General features: G+C 30.0%; 1 protein-coding gene across 2 annotated transcripts in view; it reads right to left on the bottom strand.

The window, feature by feature from the left end:
- LOC143251024 (guanine nucleotide-binding protein G(s) subunit alpha-like) overlaps positions 1-25564 on the bottom strand; it is a 64607-nt gene that overhangs the window by 34708 nt on the left and 4335 nt on the right. Inside the window, exons 1-4 of one of the 2 annotated variants that reach the window (XM_076502303.1) lie at positions 14553-14597; positions 14367-14439; positions 3983-4037; positions 1890-2009 (exon numbers count right to left, since the gene is read on the bottom strand). In XM_076502303.1, coding sequence (XP_076358418.1) covers positions 1890-2009; positions 3983-4037; positions 14367-14401 — 210 coding nt within the window. In that variant the 5' untranslated portion in view covers positions 14402-14439; positions 14553-14597. Of the gene's footprint in view, positions 1-1889; positions 2010-3982; positions 4038-14366; positions 14440-14552; positions 14598-25564 lie in introns of those variants that run through there. The other variant, XM_076502302.1, reaches the window with a different exon arrangement.

Here is a 25564-nt window from a genome sequence, read left to right on the forward strand (position 1 = left end):
GTGGTGTTCTCCTACTGGTTGAGAGATGATGTACACTGATTTGCATGAGAGATGTGTTAGAATCTTTGATTCCAATAGGAGCTGCAGGTTTGTGGCATGCATTATAAAAAAGTTTCCATATAGAAGGCAGAACTTGGAAAAGCTCCTCTCATAAGCAAAGGGAAGTACCATATTGGAAATGTACTGCATACAGCTCCAGCCAAAAGTAGGAAGAACTACAAAGCTAGAATGCATCCCAACCCAAAACTTTGCAACAGTAGGCATTTGTCATCCAGTCTACAGCAGGAGAAGGAAAACCAGCCAACACATATATGAGAACTTACAGAGCTGGACCATCTTCAGTCAACATTAAACCCACCAGATATGTACATCTGAATGATGATAGGAAGAAGGAACATCTTAGCCTGAGGAGCAAACTGCAATAATAGATGTATATAAATTTATGAAATAGCAAAGTGCTTTAATAAAACCTGGCAGAATCTCAACTTGATCATCAGTTATGCCTCAGGAAGGGTATTACATCATATAAAAAATTCAGAGGTATATATATAGACAGAAATAAGGTGCACTGCAATAACCAAAACCAGATGGGATCTGGAATTGTACATCAGGTCTGTAGTACAAAGTGCTCTACAACAGCAACACCTACTGAATGTCACTGCCTTCCTCTCAACTGAGTGGTATTATTCCTCACCCAACAACTAGGAACTGGTACATGGTAAGGATTCTTATTGTATTAGAAATGAGTGGGGGTGAAGACTACACCACTTGATATAGTGTAATGGCTGACCATGAACCCCTTTTTTTAAAAAAACTGAGTGGCTATGCCAATGGAGTCAATCAACCAAAGTCAGGCAACATCTGGAAATGTACATCAAGTCATGGGTAGGAAAAGACTGAATGCTACAGAGCAGCAAAAATGGGTAGAAATCTCTGTCTGCTTTCTCATGTTAGTCCATGAATGTAAAGTAATATACTTACAAAGTATATTACCACTAGAGAGAACTACTAGCAGTCCTACAGAACACTCAAGCTCCACAGTGTGTACAACCCAAACTTAAGATGGAAGTATTTAATTACAGATAACCAAAAAAATAAAGACACATGACCAACTCTTCATTGCATCAGAAATTGTACACCAGGTCTGTGGTTGGAATGGTTAAAACACAATTGTCAACTAGTATGGTCACAAAATGGTCAATGCAAAAAAATTAAAAAAAAAAGTGGTCAGGCACAACTTGCTACAAAGTGTGATCTACCATACAAAAAGATAAAAGGCACCTGAAATTTGAGGGGGAAAAAAAACAACCTGACACAGTATCAAAAGGCAAAAATTGAAATAATCAGTAAAGAAAAACTACGTCAGTTGCATAGCTGAAAATGCAGGCATATCCACAAATAAAAACTAACATGTCTCTACAATACTACTGTCAATCAAAATGTGATTAATGAGAACAGATGTGAAGAGGAATCTGGTTACAATGAGAGTGGTATTATGGTCCTACAGGTGGAGAACTGCTCTATGATCATTTGCATGTGGATATGCAGAAGCAGGAGATAGAAGGCTAGTCTCATGCATGGAAAATTTGTGCTGATAGAGTGCAGTGCTAGTTGAAAATGTAGCTGTTATGTAAGAATAGGTAAGATACTGTACTGGAAGTAGCAGTTCCAATGGCACCTAAGGAACTGAAATGCTGTTCTTAAAATGATGCATGACAAATCCTTATACTAGTCTTTATTTTTATTTTTTGTAATATTAAATTACTAAATATTAGATACATATTGAACTACCCAACTGGATGAAAACAACAAGAAACAAGCAACATAAATCAGCATATATATCAAGTTCCTGTACTTCAAACAACACAGTGAAATAGCTATATACCTACCATCGGATAGTCAAAGTTCACAGAACTTGCAACATCCTGTATATAGTCAACACGCCACTGGTTCTCTGCCTTCTCTAAAGGTACAGGAGGAACTAATGTGCTCATAGCATCTGATATTGTCTACAAAGCATAAAATTAAAATATCTCTTCATGCAAAGAATTCAATATGCTTAAATCAATCAGTATAGTTATATCAATATTTATAAAACTTTGCAAATCTCATCTGACTTAGTTCAATAAATGATTTAATCAAGGCTTATAGGTTTTTATTTAAGAAAACGTATGACAAGTATTAACAAACACATTTCTCAATACAAAAAGTGGAAGTCTGTACCTGAATTGTTACTTTTTAAGGCTTAATATAATGGAACATTAGAAACAGAAATTTCCTTATATGGGAAATAATACAACACTGAAAACATAAACTCTTGAAATAGTGCCTTGAAAAAAGTTGTGTAAAACGTCTTTTATCCAATTTGTTCTTCAAGGGAGTTGTGTTAATAAACAGAAGTTAAACACACAACAAAATATAACAGTTCATACATTTTCAGCACTCCATAGTCAGTATTATATTTCTTATGTCTCAGTCTTTCAAAGAGTTATAAATAAAAGGACTTTATATAATGTCCATAAACAATTTTTGTTCTAGAAATTATAATGAGCTCATTTGGAAAATTTACACAAAGACTGAAAATGAAATAAAATTTGAGATTACGCACAATGTTAACACGTTAATAAACCTCAAAGTATACAAAATTCACTCCAATTTTGTACATATTTTAATTTTACATTACTTTCACTATGCACATATTAAAAGCTATAATCACACGTTGATGTAAATTCAGTTTAATTTTTTGTTTAATAGATTTATTAATTAAACTATAAAATTGTAACACACACATGTATGTGAAGAAAAATCACTATAAACTTTAAGCCCACTTATTTCACTCAGGGCTTTGAGTGATAGCAAGATACCATCTCTAATAGGATATTTAACTTACCAAGATAGCATCTCTGTTAGGATATTTAACTTACCAAGATAGCATCTCTATTAGGATATTTAACTTACCAAGATAGCATCTCTGTTAGGATATCTAACTTACCAAGATAGCATCTCTGTTAGGATATCTAACTTACCAAGATAGCATCTCTGTTAGGATATCTAACTTACCAAGATAGCATCTCTGTTAGGATATCTAACTTACCAAGATAGCATCTCTGTTAGGATATCTAACTTACCAAGATAGCATCTCTGTTAGGATATTTAACTTACCAAGATAGCATCTCTGTTAGGATATTTAACTTACCAAGATAGCATCTCTGTTAGGATATTTAACTTACCAAGATAGCATCTCTGTTAGGATATTTAACTTACCAAGATAGCATCTCTGTTAGGATATTTAACTTACCAAGATAGCATCTCTGTTAGGATATTTAACTTACCAAGATAGCATCTCTGTTAGGATATTTAACTTACCAAGATAGCATCTCTGTTAGGATATTTAACTTACCAAGATAGCATCTCTGTTAGGATATTTAACTTACCAAGATAGCATCTCTGTTAGGATATTTAACTTACCAAGATAGCATCTCTGTTAGGATATTTAACTTACCAAGATAGCATCTCTGTTAGGATATTTAACTTACCAAGATAGCATCTCTGTTAGATATTTAACTTACCAAGATAGCATCTCTGTTAGGATATTTAACTTACCAAGATAGCATCTCTGTTAGGATATTTAACTTACCAAGATAGCATCTCTGTTAGGATATTTAACTTACCAAGATAGCATCTCTGTTAGGATATTTAACTTACCAAGATAGCATCTCTGTTAGGATATTTAACTTACCAAGATAGCATCTCTGTTAGGATATTTAACTTACCAAGATAGCATCTCTGTTAGGATATTTAACTTACCAAGATAGCATCTCTGTTAGGTTAGGATATTTAACTTACCAAGATAGCATCTCTGTTAGGATATTTAACTTACCAAGATAGCATCTCTGTTAGGATATTTAACTTACCAAGATAGCATCTCTGTTAGGATATCTAACTTACCAAGATAGCATCTCTGTTAGGATATTTAACTTACCAAGATAGCATCTCTGATGTTCTTTTTGATGCTTTCTACTTTCTGCTTCTTTTCTCTAGAACAATGTGGTCGTACAAATTTGTTAATCTGAGAGTAAATTTCTTACAAGCCAAAAAAACAAAAAGTAGTGTAAACAACTATTAGAAATGTTAGTGATATTTCAACAAATTCCTAATTATGAATTAAAAAAAAAGAAGAGTACCTTCAAAAATTTTAAAGCACTATTTGGTTTCTTTTACAATTATTGTTTTCAGCATTCAAGTTTCACAACTAAGTTTATAGAAAAACTGAAAGGCCATTTTAAATAATAATGCTGGTACTAACAGACACCTTACATGTTGCCAAAACACCACAGTTAACATGAAAGGTTGATGCTGGTACACAAAAAATATACTGTGGTACTCATTTAAGATTACTACATTTACAAAGAAATATACCATAGTTACCACAAAATGTGTTGTTTATAATATTAATGAAGAAGCAATTGTTCACTAGTAATTTTAAAATCATGACATAATATTGTAGTTAGTAATGAAATGTAAAAGTAGCTACTACTTTAGAAGACATTGTGAATGTCAGCTAAAACAGTTACTGGTCCTACTGAAGACAAAAGGTTCGTGTGAGTATGCAACTTCTACTTTAAAAACACCAAACTGAGGCTACTGTTGCTATTAAAGAACAAACCTTAGTTGTCATATAACATCACTTTATTACACCTGAACTGCCATATAGAAAACAGTGCTATTAATTATTACATAAGATGTGAACAGTGTCCTACAAAACAGTGAAAAACGCTAAAAACGTCTGTTTTCATATAATTCTGCTACTGATGATAAACTATACAAATACAACTTGTTTAATTAACTGAAATGGCTATTACTTCCATTTTTATTATGAGCATAAGTAGGTCAGTTAAGTCTTATGTAGACAGTAAAAGTATAGCAAAAGAAAGTACCAGAATTGTATGACACCTTGAAAAATAAGTATAAAAGGTACATTCTCATCTGAATGTATGTACAAAATTCCAGTAATCAATAAGCAACAAATGTTTGTCCTCCAGTTTTAAAAAGCCACAGGAAGTATGACATAAAAGAATAACAGTTAGTACTGTTAAAGATACCTTCATTAGCACTGATGGTGCTAGTAAAAGGCCATCAAGATTCTGACATTATACTACAGTAAAACCTATCTAAGGCAGAATCGCACGGGATCGAGTAAAATTTCTGGTTTAAGCAGGTTTTCTGGTTTAGACAGCGAACATGCATTTCCTTAACTATATATAATTTTCGAGTGGAACGTTATACTTGGTTGACTCAAAGGAAGTAAGACATTTGTGAATAAATCATTATACTGTTTATGCGATATTTATTACAATAATAACAAAACTAGAGATTCAAAATATACATAAGTACACAAAATCTTAATCAAATTTATTTGAAGAAAGTGTCCAGTTTTAACTGTTTCGTTTTTTTTAATGGACTTTCTCATGTGGTTGAAAGAGAATGCTAATTCTACGACCTTTTTCATGAAGTTCATTTCCTCCTTTCATTTCTGCATACAATTTGATAGTGTAAATGTAATTTAACACTTGCTATGTAGTAGGAACTTCTATTTTCTCACTACCTTTTAAAATTAAGGAAGATAGGAATTTATTTTTTGTGAGAATTATTTAGAGTAGAATTTTGCACTTAAAGACAAATATGTTTCTACAAATCATGAATATAATTTAACTGTAAAAATAATGATGGCAGAAAAAAAGAATAGAATATATTTAACCAATACTTACTGTAACAAAATGTCCAAGAATTTATCAATATTTAAACAAATTATTAACTAAACAGTATTTATTAATATTAAAGAAATGATTAATTAAATAAGAAATTAATATTTAATCAAAAACATTTTTTTCCACCTTACTCAGGTTCTAATCCCACTTGTGGAAAGATGAGGCAGGTGAAAGATAGTTTTCTGTCATTATGCGGGTTCCACCATATAGAGGGCCTTTTATAAGAGAAATCTTAAGATAATGCTGCAACAATTTGATATTTCCAGCTTGTACATGTTTCTACCCTATACAGTTTCTGGCTTAGACAGGTCTTACTGTACTACCAATATTACAAAAGTTAGCTTGGAAGTGAATAAAAATCCAATAACCTGAGCACTTTCAAAAGGTTGGATCTTTCTTCTTCAAGGGCAAACTGGGAAAGTTCCACCTTTCAAAAGTGCTTGGGTTATAGGAGTTTTGTTCATTTTCTATCAAGACTTCTTGAACCTACATGTTTTTCAAACATCATGAACAAAAGTTACCTTCATACTTTTATAAAGGTTCTCATATTTTATAAAAAGAATAAAAGTTTTACTATATATAGAGCATACACCAAGATTTAGTGCTGCTAAAAAAACACAAAGTGTGACATGAAGCTATACTAAGGACTACTACATATCCTTCAGTTCCCTACTAAGAAAACACAGTACAATCAAACAAAATTACTACTCATATTAAAGATAATTATTCCCAACAGCAAATTTATCAAGGTTTTCCCATCTAAATGTCAATGTTTGTACAAAATACCAAGTGCTACAATGCTATATACTCATGTGATTCTACAACTTAAATATTTCAACATCTATTATATTTCAAATAGATGTATTCAAAAACAACAAAAATTATGAAAAAAAGAAAATGGATACAATATATATATGTATATAATACTGTTGCCTAAATATTTCAATTTCTATTATATTTCAAACAGATATAGTTGAAAACAATATGTACTTAACCCTCATTAATACTATTTCCTTTCTAATAAAAAATTATCTTGTACTCACTGTTGAATATATTTAAATGTTTTTAAAGATATACACATACATGCACACATAAAAGAAGTCCATACTAAAAGCAAACATATATAGACAGCTGTGATGGATATTAAAACTTTTTATTTAAAACACAAAATAAGTAACATTTTGACCTCTCTAGGTCATCATCAGCTTAAGAGTGACTGCATCCATATTTACTTCAAATGGGTTCCTCATTATCACTAACTAGTAGCTAACACTGTTTTCCAATATAATAAAAAAAGATTATTAGAACATTTTACTTGTTAGATACTGAAAAGCATACAATTTCAGTCATATGACAAGTTGGTTATTCTGTGATGTACTAAAAAACCTTTAATATTTAAGTATTTTAAGATGATGCAAATATAAATTTTAGAGGATTTATATATCCAATAACAAAAAAGTCTATTTCATAATTTTATTTCTTCATTTTTAACAAATTTCAACATAACGAATGAAAATTTAATAATTTCCATACTATTTAGTATTTTATCATAATCAGGAGATACAGTAATTCCATAAGATTTAGATTAACAGTTTCTTGTCATCACCTATCTAACTGATACAACCATATCAATAATCATTAAATACTAATTACTTAAGATATCACATAATGCTAAACATTCTTTAATTAGGATAATTTCATAAAATTTAGTAAATTTGAGCTAAACAGTTGGCAATAAATAAATAATAATAATCTTCCACATATAGGATTCTTTTGAAAACTTGAACTAGAAACTGCTAATCTGACTTGCTTGATCAAATAAACACTTATGCATCTACATATCCTTTCACCTTATAGTTTTACTGCTCTAAATCACCTGTCTTTAACCTAAATGACAAAGAATTAAAAAAGTATATTTTTTACTCTTAGGTGAAGCTGTAGTAAAAATACCAGACTGATAGCTCACATGACTTTTTGCATAGGTATGTGCAAAAACTTTTGTACAATCTGGGCAGCTTTTGTTGAATAAATTTGCACCTGTAAATTATAATTACACCAAATGAAACTCCACATTGTATATTGAAAAGGTCCATTTGTGTACCAAACTTGAAAAAAATCCATAAAAGTATGTTTTTCTATCAAATAAAGTTTCTGTACTTTTGGTGTGAAGATAAAAAGAGGAACAAATTCAATCAAAATTGGAGATGTCTTAGATATTTCTCAATGGAAAGCCTTAAAATTTAGTTTGTGAATTAAGAGTCCTGTAAAGCACATTCACCAAAAATATGTGATAGTTTGGATAAACACTATCTGAAATAATTAACTATCACTCCTCACAACACAACACATGTCTTGATAAAGATAGAATGGCATGTATCAGAATGATATTTCAGCATTGCTTGGGATTAGTAGATAGTATGATGACATCAAAACTAATTATTTTTGGGAAGGTATGTAAAAAACCTTACACTGCTGACTCAGATACATTTTATGGTAATGGAGAACACATATGGCATGTGTCAGAATGACATTTCAACATTGCTTAGTGTTAATAGGTAGACTGATGACACCAAAAATTGACTGCTTTTAGGAAAAATGTGTCAAAACCATACCATACCTATTCATATTAATTTCATGGTAATGGAGAGCAAATATCAAATACAATATACAGAAATACTAGAAAAACACTGTAGATATGCAATAAGCAAACTGTATAATGCAAAAACTTATTTTTAATCTTCAAAAGAGTATCACCTCAGTGTCCAGGTCAGACTGAGGTCATCAAGTGACAGACATACCCCGAAAACAAATACTTTTTTAACACATCTGAATTTTATGTAAAACAAACTTGCACACCCTACTAAAAGATTATAGACAACATACTTTTAAGAACTTTGATTAAAAGAATTACAACATCAAAGGTTAAAAACTAATTACTTTGTTAAATGTAGTACTAAATAATAATTCAGTCATGTATGCTGATATCTGAAAACAGGTATTACTGCTAACCAATCAAAATAGCTATTTGTATAAACGTAACAGCTTAACTATGTTCATGTTCACATTCACCAAATCCTGATTTTTCTCTAAGCAAATATGGATACAACAAATATGGATATGATATTTTAATTAGTTTAATAAAAAAACAATGTTTCTCTATGTAAAGTCATAACATCATTCACCAAGCATCAACACCATTTATCTCTATCACTACAAGTAAGTACCTTTTCACATGTTGAATGCACACCTACACATTAAAATTTAAAATTCAAGTACAAGTAATTATAACCTTGTATTTACAATTTTTATAATATTTACAATATTTCACAATTGTTATTTTGTCAATTTTTAGCAAGCATGTAGTGTAATTCACAAAGAAAAAATGTTCCAGCTTACATTTCTCCTTACCTCAGAGGAGTCGAGTCTATAAATAGCACACTTATTGATTTTTTTTAAATTTTTTTCTGCCCATCCCAAAGCATACTTTTTAACAACCTATCACCCCTTGATAATATAATTACATTTGTTTCTCATGTCATTTTTGTGCATTTTAATTTTATTCAAACAGCCTCTGTTTTGTACACTTTTTTTAATGTCTCAGCATGTGGTCTGAACAACTAATGATGATTCTCAGTTTAAAATAGCAACAGGCAAAGTTTAAATAAATGCCATTGGATACATCAGGTTATAAGTTCTTTGTGTCAATATACAGTGAATACACTAGGATGAGAAGTAATTCATTGTTTTGTGTTAAACAGATTAGATAGAGTTCTCACACAGAACAAGATACTTTAGTGAGTTAAAAACATACCACTGACCTGGTAAAATATTTTATAATTTCTTTACATTCCTGAAAATATTTTTGTTTTAAACTATAGTTGTTTAAATGCTAAGAAAAATTTAATCTGTAACAAGGCATGAGGTCAGTCAAGTTGAGATCGTGAAATACTTACACACACACACACACACACACACACACTATATAAAATCAACAATAACAAAATGTTCCATGACAAACTGCTAGCTATATTGTTAATAGTTTTTTGAAAAGTGTCTCAAACAAAATTTTGGAAGTTTCATAACAAAGACCAACTCAAGGAGACATAATATTCAGTAATTTAGTGTACTTTGGATTTACTTTTTACACACTATTCAGTTAACCCTTCTATTACAGGTGAGTGGATTACACCCAGCTGTTTCCTCAAAGTAACCATAAAGCAGTTATACTGCAACTTTTTAAGTTAGTAAACAAATCAATAAACATTACAAGGCTTTCTTGCACAAAATAGCTGATATTTTATTTTAATGTTTTGCTCATGCAAATATATCACATGATAGACAAAAATTATATTTAGGGATTTGTTTTTTAATATTTGCTGTTAAATTAAAAATTAAATAATGTGAAATACTAAAGTTTGAATTATAATCTACACTTTGATGCCAAATTTACTGAGATACATTCATAAAAAAATAGTTCAAACAATTTTGAATATAAGTCTACAAATGTAATAACATGCTTTCTGACTCTTATCCTTAACAAAACCTATCTAAATATGGCCAGGTATTTATAATATGAGAAAAAAAAAAATGAAGGGTCATCAATGACAACATCACAGTCCAGAAATGATTAATTATCAGTGTATATTACTATTGAGCTTTAATATGGTGAAATCAGTATCTTATGGAATCCTTCAAAATATACACAAAAAGAAAATGTCCAATTCAATGAGTTACAAGACAGAATAATTGTTTACATTCTCACATTATATGTAGAATCTCTTCTCTGATAACTTGCATTATGTGTAATATTTTTTTTGCAAATTATATCCCAGTAACTTAAAATACAAAGAAATAAAAAATATTGGTATTTCAAGATGTGGAATATAGAATATGGTGTCTATAGAAATCCATTCCAAAGCATTCTGGCTCAAAACTGATCCCCAACCAACAAAAAAACTTGGATTTATAGAGTATGGTAAGTGGTGACAACGAAATATTCAGATAATTAATGTTACTCAAAGCTGAATTAAATACTACTGTTAAGATATTCACAATCAAAGAAGTATGTAATTAAAATGACTCTTTATTTACTGAAAAGAAACTATATTTATTAGATACAATACTATCTTGACCATGAACATTGTTAGCAAAAGTACTGTTCCCTGACCTGACTTGTTACTAATGTGATATGCCAGATTGTAAGACACTGATATATCTTTATCATTTTTCCACATATTTTTATGATTTGTAGCCAGAAGAGAGGGACACTGGAGTTGTAAAAACTGAGCATCAAAAGAGAGATGTTACAGAATATCTACCAATCAAGCATATACTGTCTACATAATATGTAACTTTCTGGTTTAAAAAAACAAAAACTTTAACAGAAAAAAATAAGTTGTTTTGTAGCCTTTATTCTCAAAATAATGTCTCTTAAAATTTTGAAAATTTCACGACATAAAAAAGTACACCAGTTATATGAATCACTGTCCTGGTTAGTAACCTATATTATCTTCTAAGTCTAGTTCTTAATTAGTAAATTTTTAACAACTAAATACTAGTTATCTGCTTATTAAACAAAAAAATTACTAATTAATAATCAAACTTAAGTGATCTTATAGGATGTTGTCCATAACAATGACTGATTTCTGATCACCACAGCCTCATTGTAAACATTAATTACATTTGTTTTTTAAACTGAAGCTAAATACTACCAAATATTTAAGTCTTACTAAATTTCATGCATTGTTATTAATTATTTTACTGTGAGAAAGAAAAACAATCAAGAGATGACAATAATATACCCCCTAGACTAGAAAGATTTAATATATAGATAGAAACCAACTCAAGACTTTAAATCAATGCTTTGTTCTACCAGTAAAGACAATATAGAATTATAGAGTGTATCTACAGACATACTGATGATTAAGGAAAACAAAAAGAACCAATTATCTCACTTGCAATACCATGTACAGTTTTGTCCTATTTTAAAAAAAAATTACTCACTTAGTAGAAAGAGTTCAGAGAATGACTACAGGAGATGAAATGGTTATGGTTATCTTAAAAGGATAGGTTAAGTTCTTTCAATCTACTTTTCCTTAAAGAAAAAATATGAGACAATGAAGGCTACAAAAACACCCTGACGATCAACAGAATAAAAGGCCTCTGATTCCTTTGTATTCTATTCTGAAAATAACAGGATGAGAAAACAAACATTCAAGATTTGGAAATGACAAACTATGCATGAGTTAAGGCAGTTCTATTCTTCTAGCATATCAATGATCAAAACAAAATGAATTGCTGTCAACAGAAGTGGAGGCAAATATACAGAAGTTCAGAGAAAGAATTTAATGATTTCTGTCAAACTAGAGGGTTGGTTGAAAATTCTGTATACTAAAATGAAACCTTTACTGAAGTTTTGGTTTTTTTGACATACTCTAGAGTATATAATATTTATGCTTCGTACTTGAAGCTTACAAGGTGAATTTTCCATCAGTTACAGAAAATATTTTTTGTTGTGTTATTTAAACAAATTACATGACCAACAAAACGCACGTAGCAAGGAAAATCAATGTCAACCCTATCCACACAGGTCAAAGGCAATGTAACTATTTTTGTCGACTCGCATTCAAAATATTATTAAACCACTACTTTTATGAATTTATATACACAAGTGTTTCTTTAAAATTTATCTGGAGCTGATAAAGATTTTGCATGTGAAATTCAAACATTTTCTGGTACATTACAGTATTTTTAATCTAAAGATCAAAATTATTTTACATATTGGATAGTTAACATTTGAAAAGAAAAAAAGACAGGAGAAAAAATGCTACATAAAAATTCTTAAAACATAATAAACAAAATTATGTATGAAAGCCCTGTAATATTATTGACAAACTTTCAATTTTGTGAACATACACTTGTTAATTTAAAAGTTATAGCATGAAAACTATAACAAGAAGAAATTAGTTATGAGCTCAGTCCCACAAACCAATCCTTTGCTGAGAGTGAAGAAAGAGTATATGGGCTTAATATAAGTGGTAAGTATATGTGCAAGATGCAAAAATACAAAAAAATTATAAGTTTCTAGGTGTACTGAAAATCAATAGTTGGTTTCATGCGTAATCTGTTGTGCACAAGGCTATTCAAAGGTAATGAGAACTTGACAGTATTGTATCTAAAAATTGACTAGGGTGGCTAAAATTATTGTAGTATGTGACAAAGGAACACTTTTCAGAAATTACAGAAGAAAATCCATATATCATCTCTGCATTCTCTATAGTCACACGTGAATGGCTACTAACTGTGAGGTCTGTATTGTATGACCTACATGAGCATCACTGATTTAGATTACAAGTCATATATAGTCTTCCTATAACTTCCAGACACCCTTTTGCTTTGTATAAATAATAACAAATCACAAACTTTTAGGAACAAAGGAAACTACTTAGTTAATTTCAGAGTAAAGGCCAAATATGGAAATGGAGACAGACAAATTTATCATGATTGTGCTTAGGTGTCAGATTTGTACTTGAAGTGCCTAAATGACCATTCATAAAGTGTTTTCAAAAGCACCCATTTTAAGGGTAAAACAACATTGTTTTGGGTTTCTACACCAATACATCATTCCACAATCATCATGCCCACATACATGTGGTACTCAAGAATGGTTAAAAAAAATCATGTTTTAAAACAAGTCCTAGCTCCACACAATCTTTTGACATGCTAATTTAACAGGTCAGACCTCAGCCTTTCATTTCTCATCAACTGACCCAGTTAAGAAACATCAGAAACATTTCAGACACTTGGTGAAGAATGTTTTGTGAATTATAAAGACCAGAGATGGGCAATTAACTCAATGAATTACTTATTAGCATTACATAAAATAATAATCACAATTATAATTAATCAACTAATTGAGATTAATGTTTCTGATTATTAAAACCATCCAGTTCTCATGTGAGAATAACGGATTTGGTTAGTGAATTAACAAATTATACTAATCATCCAGGTTTAATTCATACCATCAATGTTGCTACACTGTATGGAGATGAAAATCATTAGGAACCCACTAAGTCATTACATGTCTAAATAGCTTTGGTACAGCATTTAATGTAAAAGTAGGCAACTACAATCCTACCTGAGTATACAATTTTTGTAAAGAAATGTGTACAACCATAATCTCTCAATTTCTCTTAAAAACTGGTTTACAGATAATTACAACAGTTCATTATTTTTACTTCTATCACAGTCTACAAGTGAAATTGGATAAACAATAAAATTCTATAAGAATAAAGGCCTCTGATTTCTAGAAGTCTTATTAGGTTAGAAGGCATATCTAACTGATTAAAAACATCATATAAGTGAAAATTAGAACACATAACAATAAAGATATTGTAAATATATATGAAAAATTACCACAACAGACAACAGAAGTACAAAACAAATCTCAATTGCAGCATACATGACTCACCATTTTCCTGTCTAATTTGAAGATTTTTTTAAAATAAAAGCCTAAACTTTAAACCTACTTAAAACTAAATAAATACAAGTTTTTTCTTCTACTCTGTTTAAAACATTTATATTTCTAGTATCACTCACTCTTCAGAAAAGCCATTGACATGAAGAATTCTCATCTGTTTCACCACTGTACTTTTCCCAGACTCTCCAGCACCTAATAAAGAAAAAAAAAAAAACATTACCACAAATAACAAGAATATCTAATTTGTTGTTACAAAATACTTGTAAGAAATGTTCAAGCAATTTTAAGCTACATAAAAGAAATACCACAGGAGGATTCAAGTTAATGATGCTGTAGAACACTAGAAGCTTCCAGTACTCATAAAATAAACAGTATGGATGTGACATCAGTACTGTAGATGCAGAATCCATGTCACACTTCAAGCCAAGTGACAAATCATCTGTAATGCTTAAGTATTCAAACATTTCTCTAAAAGAACATGATGACCAGTTGTTTTCAGAAACGAACTAAGCAGCACATGTAAACAGGCTATTACAGAACTCTACAAGGCACCTGTTACAAGTGCTCACATTTAAAAAACAACAACAAGAGAGACAGTTGGCAACTACTTATTCTACACACATTTTCCAAGTAAAACTTATGAAAATAGTTTTGTACTGTCAACATATCTGTGGTTTTAAGAGAAAGTAATTCTCAAACAAACAGGTGGGGTAAGTGGAAGCAGGAAATATACACTTCTGGCATTTGTAAGTCTTATTTTATGGTAATTATATTGGTGTAGAATCTGTCAATCATATTTTAATTAATTCTGTACATTATACTGATTTGTCTGGAGTAAATAAACAAAGCAAACTGGCTACTTCACTCAGGCCCTACTACTGAAAAGAATTATCAATCAAAATCAAGTTACATGCTTGTTTTTTTTAAAGTAAGAATTATGAAATTAAATAAAGGTTTGTCATTTTTTTAGTGTGTGTGTGTGTGAAATCATTCAGCCTTTTCATTCACAAATAACTACTGTATTACAATTCTACAAAATATCTCTATCAAAAGTCAATGAAAGTTTAAGTGAAAAGAGTTAAGAGTATTCAATGTTAGTATTTAAAAGCAAAGACAATTTTTAACTATTTTAAACTCACAATTTTTTGCATGTTCGGCTGGAATTATTTTCAATATATTTTAATAATTAACATCATACATTACAAAATTTATGAGCTGTCTATAAAAGGTGGATACTAACATGGTTTGGATTAGTTTTCATCAAAAGACAAATATTATCAGATGCTGGGACCATCCAATGGGTAAAAACAGAATTTTTGGATGGATGCTGTTAGCTTCCACTCATGTTTAAAGAGCTAAATTACTGTGCATAGTTCTAAGTAACTTTAGTTAACAATAATTTCCCTAATACTTTAAACTTTATCGAGATTAATCCAGAGGAAAATTTAGCATAACAGAGGTCAAGTAAGTCTGATCAAGAAAAACTGTTTGTACCAAGATGGTCAACTGAACATAAGTTGCACAAAACATTTGTTGATTACAATAAACATTTTTACAAGCTGACACCTTCCATGCAAAGACTGATATTAATATATTACTATAATCTCTGTAAATCTGGTGTTTTAAGTAGAGGTATATCACTATAAAAAACAAATAAAAAGCCAAACAGGCATTGTACATTTTACTCAGTTTACAAAGTTTTCTAGTTGTGATAATAAAAAATAAATTCTTTCCACAGGACACAAACTCAATCAAAATAAACTATTCTATTGTTTAATAGTCTTATTATGAGTTTTCTCACTGATTGTGCATTATTTTACTTCAATTTACAGATTTTAGAGTGAGGAAGATTTGTTTTTATAACAGGTACAATGTTTTGATCACTTGAGAGATAATAAAATTTAGCATTGTTATTTGAGAGTACAGAAATTTATATCAATGCATTTGAATAAATGTTTAAATCTATAGAACACCATTTTCCTATTTAAAAAATAACATTTTTTTTTATAAAACAAAAGCAAGATAATTTAAGTATACCAAATTCAGTAATGTTAGTTAATATAATAGATGTAATAATGATAAGACAACTTTCATGAAATCATATAGTACACAGCCAAGTCTCCAATGCACTATAATAATTTATGACATATCTTGTTGAAATTTCACATATAGTTAGGCCTTGTTGTATCCCCTTCTTATCACCAACATAGTTCACACAGCACATATCTAGGTGTATGATATACTCTTCGACACATTATACACACAGAAAATGTCTATATTCTACTATATTCAAATAGGTACAGGTACTATAACACCACACTTTAGTAGAAAAGTCATGCCTAATATTCTGGAACTCAGCTATAATAAGTCTTTTGAAATAATTTTCCATTGGTAGCCATTAAACTCATAGTTTAGTATCAAAAGTTTTGAGGCTACAAACCACAAGCTCATATTGTAAAAATTATTATATAATATTCAATTTGAACACTCAATGAAAAAGAAACTTGTGGTGATCACCTCATCAAAATTAAAACCATCATACACTTTTGGTATTCTCAGAGTATACTTATACTACAAGAGTGAAGATATACTACTGTTCTTGAGATTCTTACTCTGTATACATATTTAAATTATTTCCATAATACATTAAGGTATTCTCAAATACTGTATTACTTTCTTAAGAACATTCAAGTCATGGTGAACTGCATAAAAATATAACTTGCACTGAAATATAGTCTATATGTTATGTTGGATTGTCAGTCACAAATAAAATAAAAATAACAGCACTAAGAAGTAGTAACATAAAATGTCAGCACAAGGAATCTAGCAGTCTATCTATGATGTCCTATCAATTAGCTCTTTTGCAATGGATAACAAGCCAAAGGCCATGTCATCACGTTTGTTGATTTGCATTGAAAATTCTATTGAACCAATATTTTATGAATTTATGTCAATAAGTTTGGAATCACAATGTAATTATAATTCAAACTTTAATATTATACATGAGTTAATTTCTTGATTTAAAAGTGAGTAACCTGGTATGTTGAATGCAGCAATGTTTAAAAGCAGATGTTTGTAATGTCAAGATACCAAAAGTCTATAGTTTCATGCAAATTAGGATCATAAATTACTTATTTTAAAAAGCTAGAATATAAAATAAGAACCTTATATCTTTTTACTTTGCTAAGATATGGCTTATGTACTGAATCAAACACAGTGACCTCATTCACCTCTTTCCAATTTTGGAACAGGCCCTTATATAGACTTACTTCTATATAGGACATGTCAATAACCAATCAACAGCTATTATGTCCCCAGAGTTGTTTTCTCTGTGAAAAGAATACCACATTCTTTTGAACTACGATTTCAAGAAGGTAGGTCATGTCTTTAGTCTGCTCAAAGTTTCATATCTTTTTTACACCTAAATACAGCTTAGTTACTAAGCTTAATACATTACAATGAATTTCTATGGTATCAGTACAGTTATTTATAATTTTTCTTCTTATTCAACTGTATACATAAAACCTAAAAATATTTTGTTTGATATTTTCCACATGCAAAAATTTAAAAGGCTTAGCAACAAATGTCAAACAGCAACTGAGTACAAAGGTCATAGCTAAAAGAAATAATTGTTTGCTTTGTTTATTTACTGTTCTATATTTCAAGCAAAATGGGTTTCGTAACTTATTTCTAAATAGTAATAATCTATATACACAATGTATAATATTTGAAATGTGACTGTATATTACAAAATACTAGTTAATAAAACACAGCCAAGATAGAATCACTTTGTGAAGACTAAAGGTCAGTTTTATATTATTGGATACTGGAAAATTGGTGCACGAGCACCAGGTCAATGCAAGTTACGTAACGTTAGCTTGACATCACTAGAAGTTAATATAATATAAAATAGTAAATATATATATAAATATATAGCTTTAAGACTTAAGCTACTCATAATAAACATTTGTATTTTCACGTTATAATATGCAGTCATTCTAGCAAGCAAAAAAGACACAATTTACATTTATTTCCTAATTTTTTATGTTAGTTATGAGGTTGGTCAGTTGACAGATCCCACACAGGATATAGAAAAAAAAAAAACATTTGAAATGTATTTAGGAGATTTCAGAGATTATACAAATAATATTTGAAATTTTTGGAATGAAGAATAGTTTTTTTAATCATAACATGAAATCACTTTGCACTCAGACAAGTAACAAAATAGACTCGATATTTTCACAAGTCTTTAGTCGAAATATTTCATTAAAAAAAACGGTTTTCTTGTGTACAAAAAAACTTTTAATCTTTACCAAAAGTCTAGCAAATTTTGTGAAGATAAACATATTGTTTCAAAAGTTATAATGCAACCGTGTAGATTAGCTTATGTATTTTATACCAAGCCCATTGTTGAAGGATTAAGTACAAATACAAATTGTGCATTAATACAATAAATTCTATTGACAGTTTTAAATATCCCAATCTGATCCCCTATAACTCCTTTTTTCAAGAGAAAACAATTTCAGAGATTTTAATCTGCCCTTTTATATCCCAGGTATTATCTTAATAGTTCTCACCTGAACCCCTTCCAACAATTCAATGTCTTTGGTAACGTAAGGAGTGCAAAAATGAGCACAATATTTCATCTTACCAGTGACCTATACAATAAACTGATAACCTCTTGTTATGCTTGTATGTTTAATATTTCTGTAGACATAACCTAAAATTCTATTTTTCCTGTCACTAACAACAGCACCTTGGATGCATGGCTTAAGAGACTGACGAATAAGCAATTAAGGTTATTTCCATCAGAAGTATAATTGAACTTATGATAAATCACATGTATCACCTTGTATTTATTACAATAAAAATTAACTGTCACTTATATATCCAACTAATTTAATGATCTAAATCGTTTTTCAAAAACATCATCATCACCCTTTCAGCCAGCAACATCAAAGATCTTAATTCCATCACCAAATGTAATAATTTACTGACTTCTTCATATTTGCAATTGGCATAAGTCAAAGAGAAATGATCCCACCAGTGACCGCTGAGTAATCCATTGTGACATTAATTCAGTTTGACTGAATGCCTTTTATGACAACCTTCTGTTTTCTTCTATTCAGTTTTTTTATGAGGCACCCTATAAAATGTTTTCTGAAACTCCAGATACACAAAATCCACACACCCTTACCCTAATTTAAGTAAGCAGTAACTTCTTCAAACAATGTCAAAAGATTAGTAACTCAGGATTTTCCTCTACTCAAGCTATGTTGACTTTACAACAAAATCTGAAACTCTGGTAGATAATTTTATAAAATATTTTTTATCACTTCTGAATACTTTTTTCACTAATGACATAAGACTAACAGGTCTATAATAACTAAGATTTTATCATCTCCCTTCAAGAGTAACATTACCAAGCTTCATATCTTCTTCCACCTGCCCACTATTCAAGGTCTTGCAAAAATCAGAAATCAATAGCAAGTCTCACGTATCCAAACTTCAACCTCCTTCAAAACCCTCGGGTAAATATCTTAAACGTAAACATACTAATCACATTATTATTTTTATGCTTTTATATATATTAATTTTGTATCATTTAAGAAAAGAAGTCTATGAATACATTTGTTTTAATAATCATTTTATTAAAAATTTAGATTAATTTTAGTTTTTTAATTTATTACCCCCTTAAACTTTTCTGCCTCCTCCAAGTGGAAAACCTGATTACACCATTGCTTTCAACTATAATGTTACAATGAAACTGCATATTAAATAACTTAATGTATATAGTATATCTTTCAGAGAACATACAAAAATATACATTTTTAACTAAGTAATTTTGCTAAAGATTTATCTGTAAATTTATGAAGTCAGTCTGATTCTGAATAGTCTAAGTGCAAGATAATTTTTTGTTAAGATTAAAAATGCATTGTTTTTTCTTACACTTTTCAAATTTCAATTTCATAACCTCTAGGATGTACTGAATGAATATCAAAAATTTTTTATCATCAAGAAAACTATGTTTCATATGTTACTTTCTGTGCCTCAACACTATAAGGGCTCAGTCCCTTTTACCAATCTTGTAAACACCACAAATAAATATGAAATAAATCTCAATTACATTTTCTTATTGATAGAATGAGTGCAGATTGCAACAGAAAATCAATTATTTATCCTACATAGCCCAATACTCATTATATCCATTTCTATTTAAATATATAGTTTTATTGCTCTTTGAAATGTCTAACTATTAAACATGCATAGCATAGCTATAAACACCCAGACAGCAAACAGCTCAAATTACAGTACAGCCAAGTATGGAATCATGTAACACACACACAGCATGCAAGTACATACTTTGCTGAGAAATATTTTTAACTTTTTCCATTTACGTTTCCTTATTTATTCAAATAAATTCCTAAATATTGCATTTTAATTACTTTTAATGTAATAATTTAAAAAGAAAACAAGAAGTTTAGTACTTGTACTTTTTAAGTCTTATACTTTTTGCAGTGGGTCTTAATAAACGTTAACCCTAATTTTTGGTATGGTTATTGTTAGTACTTTAATAGATTTGTTTTATCCATTTCAAATATTCAGTTAGGAATAAAAAATAATAATAAACACAAAAAAATATAACATCCTATATCTATGATGATTTAATTGTCTTTCTATTTAAACTATAAGTACCTTAAATTATTTTCCTTAGTTAGTGAAGGTGAATTTGGCATCATCAATTTTTAATTTGTTGAAAAAATAATTCTAAAGCTGCTTAAGAATGAACTATCCTACCACATAATTCAGTAAATTACAATATTTTTTTATTAGTTAAAAATAATATGTTAACAAATATTAGAGGAAATTACTGAAATTTTTTGAAACAGTATATGGAAGGAGAGCACAGCATGTAGATTTGACCTTCTGGTTTCAATCTATGTAAATTAAGATGACTGGGGGTTATAAAATTAGATTATTTCTTATCAATTACTTTAAGTTTGTAACTTGTGTAACTCAAAAATTCAAACAGGAGTGGAAAGAATACCTAAAGTTGACAGTTTAGAGCAAAAAACTGTCACATGAAACCTGATGATGATGAACCCCTTTAGAGAAAATGTATTATTAGTAAATAATTACTCCAACTCATATAATAGCTTTTCTCATTCATAAAAACAAGTAAAATTAATTACCTAGCCATCTTCTAACCATCAGATAACAGACTTCCTTTACCATCCCTCAAAGGCACTACTCACATTCTAGTATTCTGCTTACCCTCAAAGCATTTAAATAAATCCTTGCTGTATATTTTACTGTCAAAACTTTCTACATATATTTTGCTTGATTTTGTAGTTTCCTGTGTGACCAACTCTCATCTTTTATAGCACTCTAAGTCTCCCATCATAGTTACTTTTATTTAATTTTAACCCTTACACTCTTTGTGAACAATTCTGTTTTCTTTACTTGGAGTCATCCCTTTCTCTCTTTTTTTAAAGGAACGTGTTTATAATAAATTTTGGAAAATTTATTTTTTTTCCACATTTGATCAGTTTCTTCAATAAATTCAGTTTCCAAATTTGCAACTGATAATTTTTATAAGATTTTTTTAAAGTTGTAACCAAAGCCTCATTACTCCTAATTTCAATATGTAGTAAAACATCAAACTGACAGATCAACAATCACTGACGTCCCTGCATCCTCCATATCCATTTCTAAATCATAACAATAAAATGTAAAACAGCTTTATTCTTAGTATATTCCCTGAACAAACAGTGAAAAACCTTCTTTCATGGTTTAATACTAACATATAACTGAAAATTTAAGTCACCCATAATTACAACCTCATTAACCCTATCCACACAGGTCACAAGTCAAAAGCCATGCTGTCTCGTTTGTTGACTCACATTCAGAATTTTATTGAACTACTATTTTACAAATTTAGGCCAATAAATTTATTTTTTAATTGTAAATCATAATTCAAATTTTACTATTATACATTATTTAATTTCTTAAAGGAAAATACTGAAAAAAAAACAACACACACCAAAATATCTGTGTGTATCACATGGTATGTTTTTGGTTGATTAACTCAAATTAGATGCTTGTGAAGTGTGAACACAAACTGTATAGGTTCTCACAAATTAGACACTCAAATTACCAATACTGAAAAGCTAAAATATAAAACAAGAACCTCTTTTCTATTTACTGATATATTGTTACATATATTAAATCAAACACAGTGCCCCTGCCCACCTATTTACATTTTTGAAAACACTTGCTTGTGTACACCTACTTCTGTCAAAAACATGTGAATAACCAATCGAAAACACATAATGTACCAGACACAGTCCTCCGAGTCCTAACAAAGTATTTACATGGAAAACAAGCTCTTTTCATTACAGATTCCAAAGTGATAAAGCAAATCTCTAGTGAGCTTGAAATTTTATATTTTTCAAACCCAAATACAGCTGCGTTACTAAACTTGATAAATTAAAATTTAATTCTATCATACTGACACAGAAGTTTATGATTTTTGATTTCAAAATGTGTGTGTGTGTATATATAACCTAAAAAAATTATTTTGTTTCACATTCTCCACATGCAAAATTTGAAAAGTAGCAAATGAGTTCAAAGTTCATAAATAAGAGAGATTATTTTCTATAATTCTTTATAAAATGTTTGTTTTAAGAAAAATAAATGAAATTTAAGACATTATTTGTAAATAGTAATAATGTATATACATATATAGTGCATTAAAACTGAAATGTGATTGTATTTTACAAAATATTAGTCCACTAAAACAGTGGTTGCCAACCCTTTTAATGTCCTGCACCCCTAAAAAATTTTAGTATGTTTTTGCACCCCTCACAGTAATTATTTATTTAAGAATAAAGGTGAAGATTGGCAAAACAAACATTATTTTGCACCCCTGGTTGGGAACCACTGCACTAAAATATAGCAAAGACAGGTCACTTTGTAGAGGTCAGTTACTAAAAATAACAAAATATAATGTTTTTTTAAAAAACAATTCATAATTGCCTGGAGATTATAAAGATTTTGAATGTAAAAAATTTGAAGATTGTCTGATGCATAAAAGTATTTTTTATATTGAAATCAAAATTACTTTGCATGGTTGATACTTAGCATGTTAAGAGAAAAAGCATGAAAAACTCATTAGTTCAAAGCAATTACATCATAATAAAAAGCTTGATATTTTGCAAACAAAAGCCTTCTAATGTTTACTGAAAATCTGCTAAATTTCACGAAGATATACCTACTAATTTAAAAGTTATAGAACAGAAATTATAACAAACTCAAAATAGCTACAAAGTCAGTCCCAGTAACCAAATCCATGCTGAGAGAGTTAACAGCTGAAATCTTTACCTCACAGTAGAGTTTTCATTATTTTCATCTGCTGTATGAAACAAATTAACCCTAAAAACCCTAAAAGCTATCCCTATATCTTCTAAAAGAAACAAAAACAGATTAATCTTTCTTGCTTTTATCTTTAAAATGTTCCACTACAAGAGGATACAACACATATTTGATATATAAAACCATATTCCTTCTCCATCTTTTCATACCTCATCTTTACAAAACAGCAATATTCTGTTCCAAAGAAATTTCTGGCATTAAAATTGTCTTCTTTTACCCTCACTTATTCCCAAAATCCTCCATTGTGAACAGTACTTTAAAATCATCTATTTTATTTCTAATTCTTCTATAATTACAACAGCACCAATTAAACCTACCCTTAAAACCACTTCTATACTTTCTTCCTTCACTACACTTTTTAATTAAGTTTACCATAGCCCTCACTACTGTTTAGCCCTACTTTAAACCTTTTCTTACAGCAGAGTTAGAAACCCTTGCAGACAAACTAGACCCTACTCTTCTAAATGTTCATCACACCTTCCCGAAAAGCTTACAGCAGAGTTAGAAACCCTTGCAGACAAACTAGACCCTACTCTTCTAAATGTACATCACACCTTCCCGAAAAGCTTACAGCAGAGTTAGAAACCCTTGCAGACAAACTAGACCCTACTCTTCTAAATGTACATCACACCTTCCAAAAGCTTACAGCAGAGTTAGAAACCCTTGCAGACAAACTAGACCCTACTCTTCTAAATGTACATCACACCTTCCCGAAAAGCTTACAGCAGAGTTAGAAACCCTTGCAGACAAACTAGACCCTACTCTTCTAAATGTACATCACACCTTCCCGAAAAGCTTACAGCAGAGTTAGAAACCCTTGCAGACAAACTAGACCCTACTCTTCTAAATGTACATCACACCTTCCCGAAAAGCTTACAGCAGAGTTAGAAACCCTTGCAGACAAACTAGACCCTACTCTTCTAAATGTACATCACACCTTCCCGAAAAGCTCTCTTCTGCCACTGAACTGATTCTGTAAATCAAACCAACATTATCATCTTCATATATTAGCTTACTGAGCATTGAGCTCTAGTGAAACACCATAAAGTTCCAAATAACAGCCCAGACCTAAATAATAGTACAGGGAAAACAGAGTTGTCATTTTACTTCCACACTTTATGTGCACTGTTTTTATGTTCTGCTGCTTGTGGTAACATGAGTGGCAGTATTGGTATTACCACATGTATTTGTATAAAGTACAAAAGAAATGGAAGTGACACTTGCTTTTAAATAAGTTTAACTGGAACATTTTTGGCTAAAAGACTTTTGTATGAGTGGTAATCATGACTGTAAATTGAAGGGAAATGAGAGTGGCATACAACATGTATGTGGTGAAAATGAATATCCATCATCTGTATGTTCTCTTTCAAACAAACTTTAAGCTCCAGTATTTAATGCATATCTAGAGCAAAAAAAAGGCCTTAATTAATTAAATTTAAAAGATGCTAGTCCACTATGAAATATGCATACAAACTGTTTGTAAATTAAACATTATATGTTAACACAAAAAAAACTAAATTATTAAAATGAATCTTTGCTGATAATGAAATAAACAAGCTGTAATGTTAATTTTATCAGCCCTAAACTGGCTAATTATGGACTGATAACCTACCAATTTCCCTAACATTCAATGGAAGTGCTTCTACTTTGAGTTTTGAATAGGGCAAAGCCCAAACACTGCCTTTTTTTTTTTATGACATGAGTCTCAACAGGTCATAGAGTTCTGTAATTAAACAACCTAGCCTGCTCTTGCTTGACTTGCAATGATGAACATGTTGGAGGTGTAAGTAATATAATTATGTTCTGGTCCTTTTACTTAAATACCAAACACCTGTACTTATCAATTACCTTCTCTAACTTTACTCACAGAAACAGTTCCCTT

This window comes from Tachypleus tridentatus, chromosome 5, assembly GCF_004210375.1.
Source record: "Tachypleus tridentatus isolate NWPU-2018 chromosome 5, ASM421037v1, whole genome shotgun sequence".
NCBI classification, from domain to species: domain Eukaryota; kingdom Metazoa; phylum Arthropoda; class Merostomata; order Xiphosura; family Limulidae; genus Tachypleus; species Tachypleus tridentatus.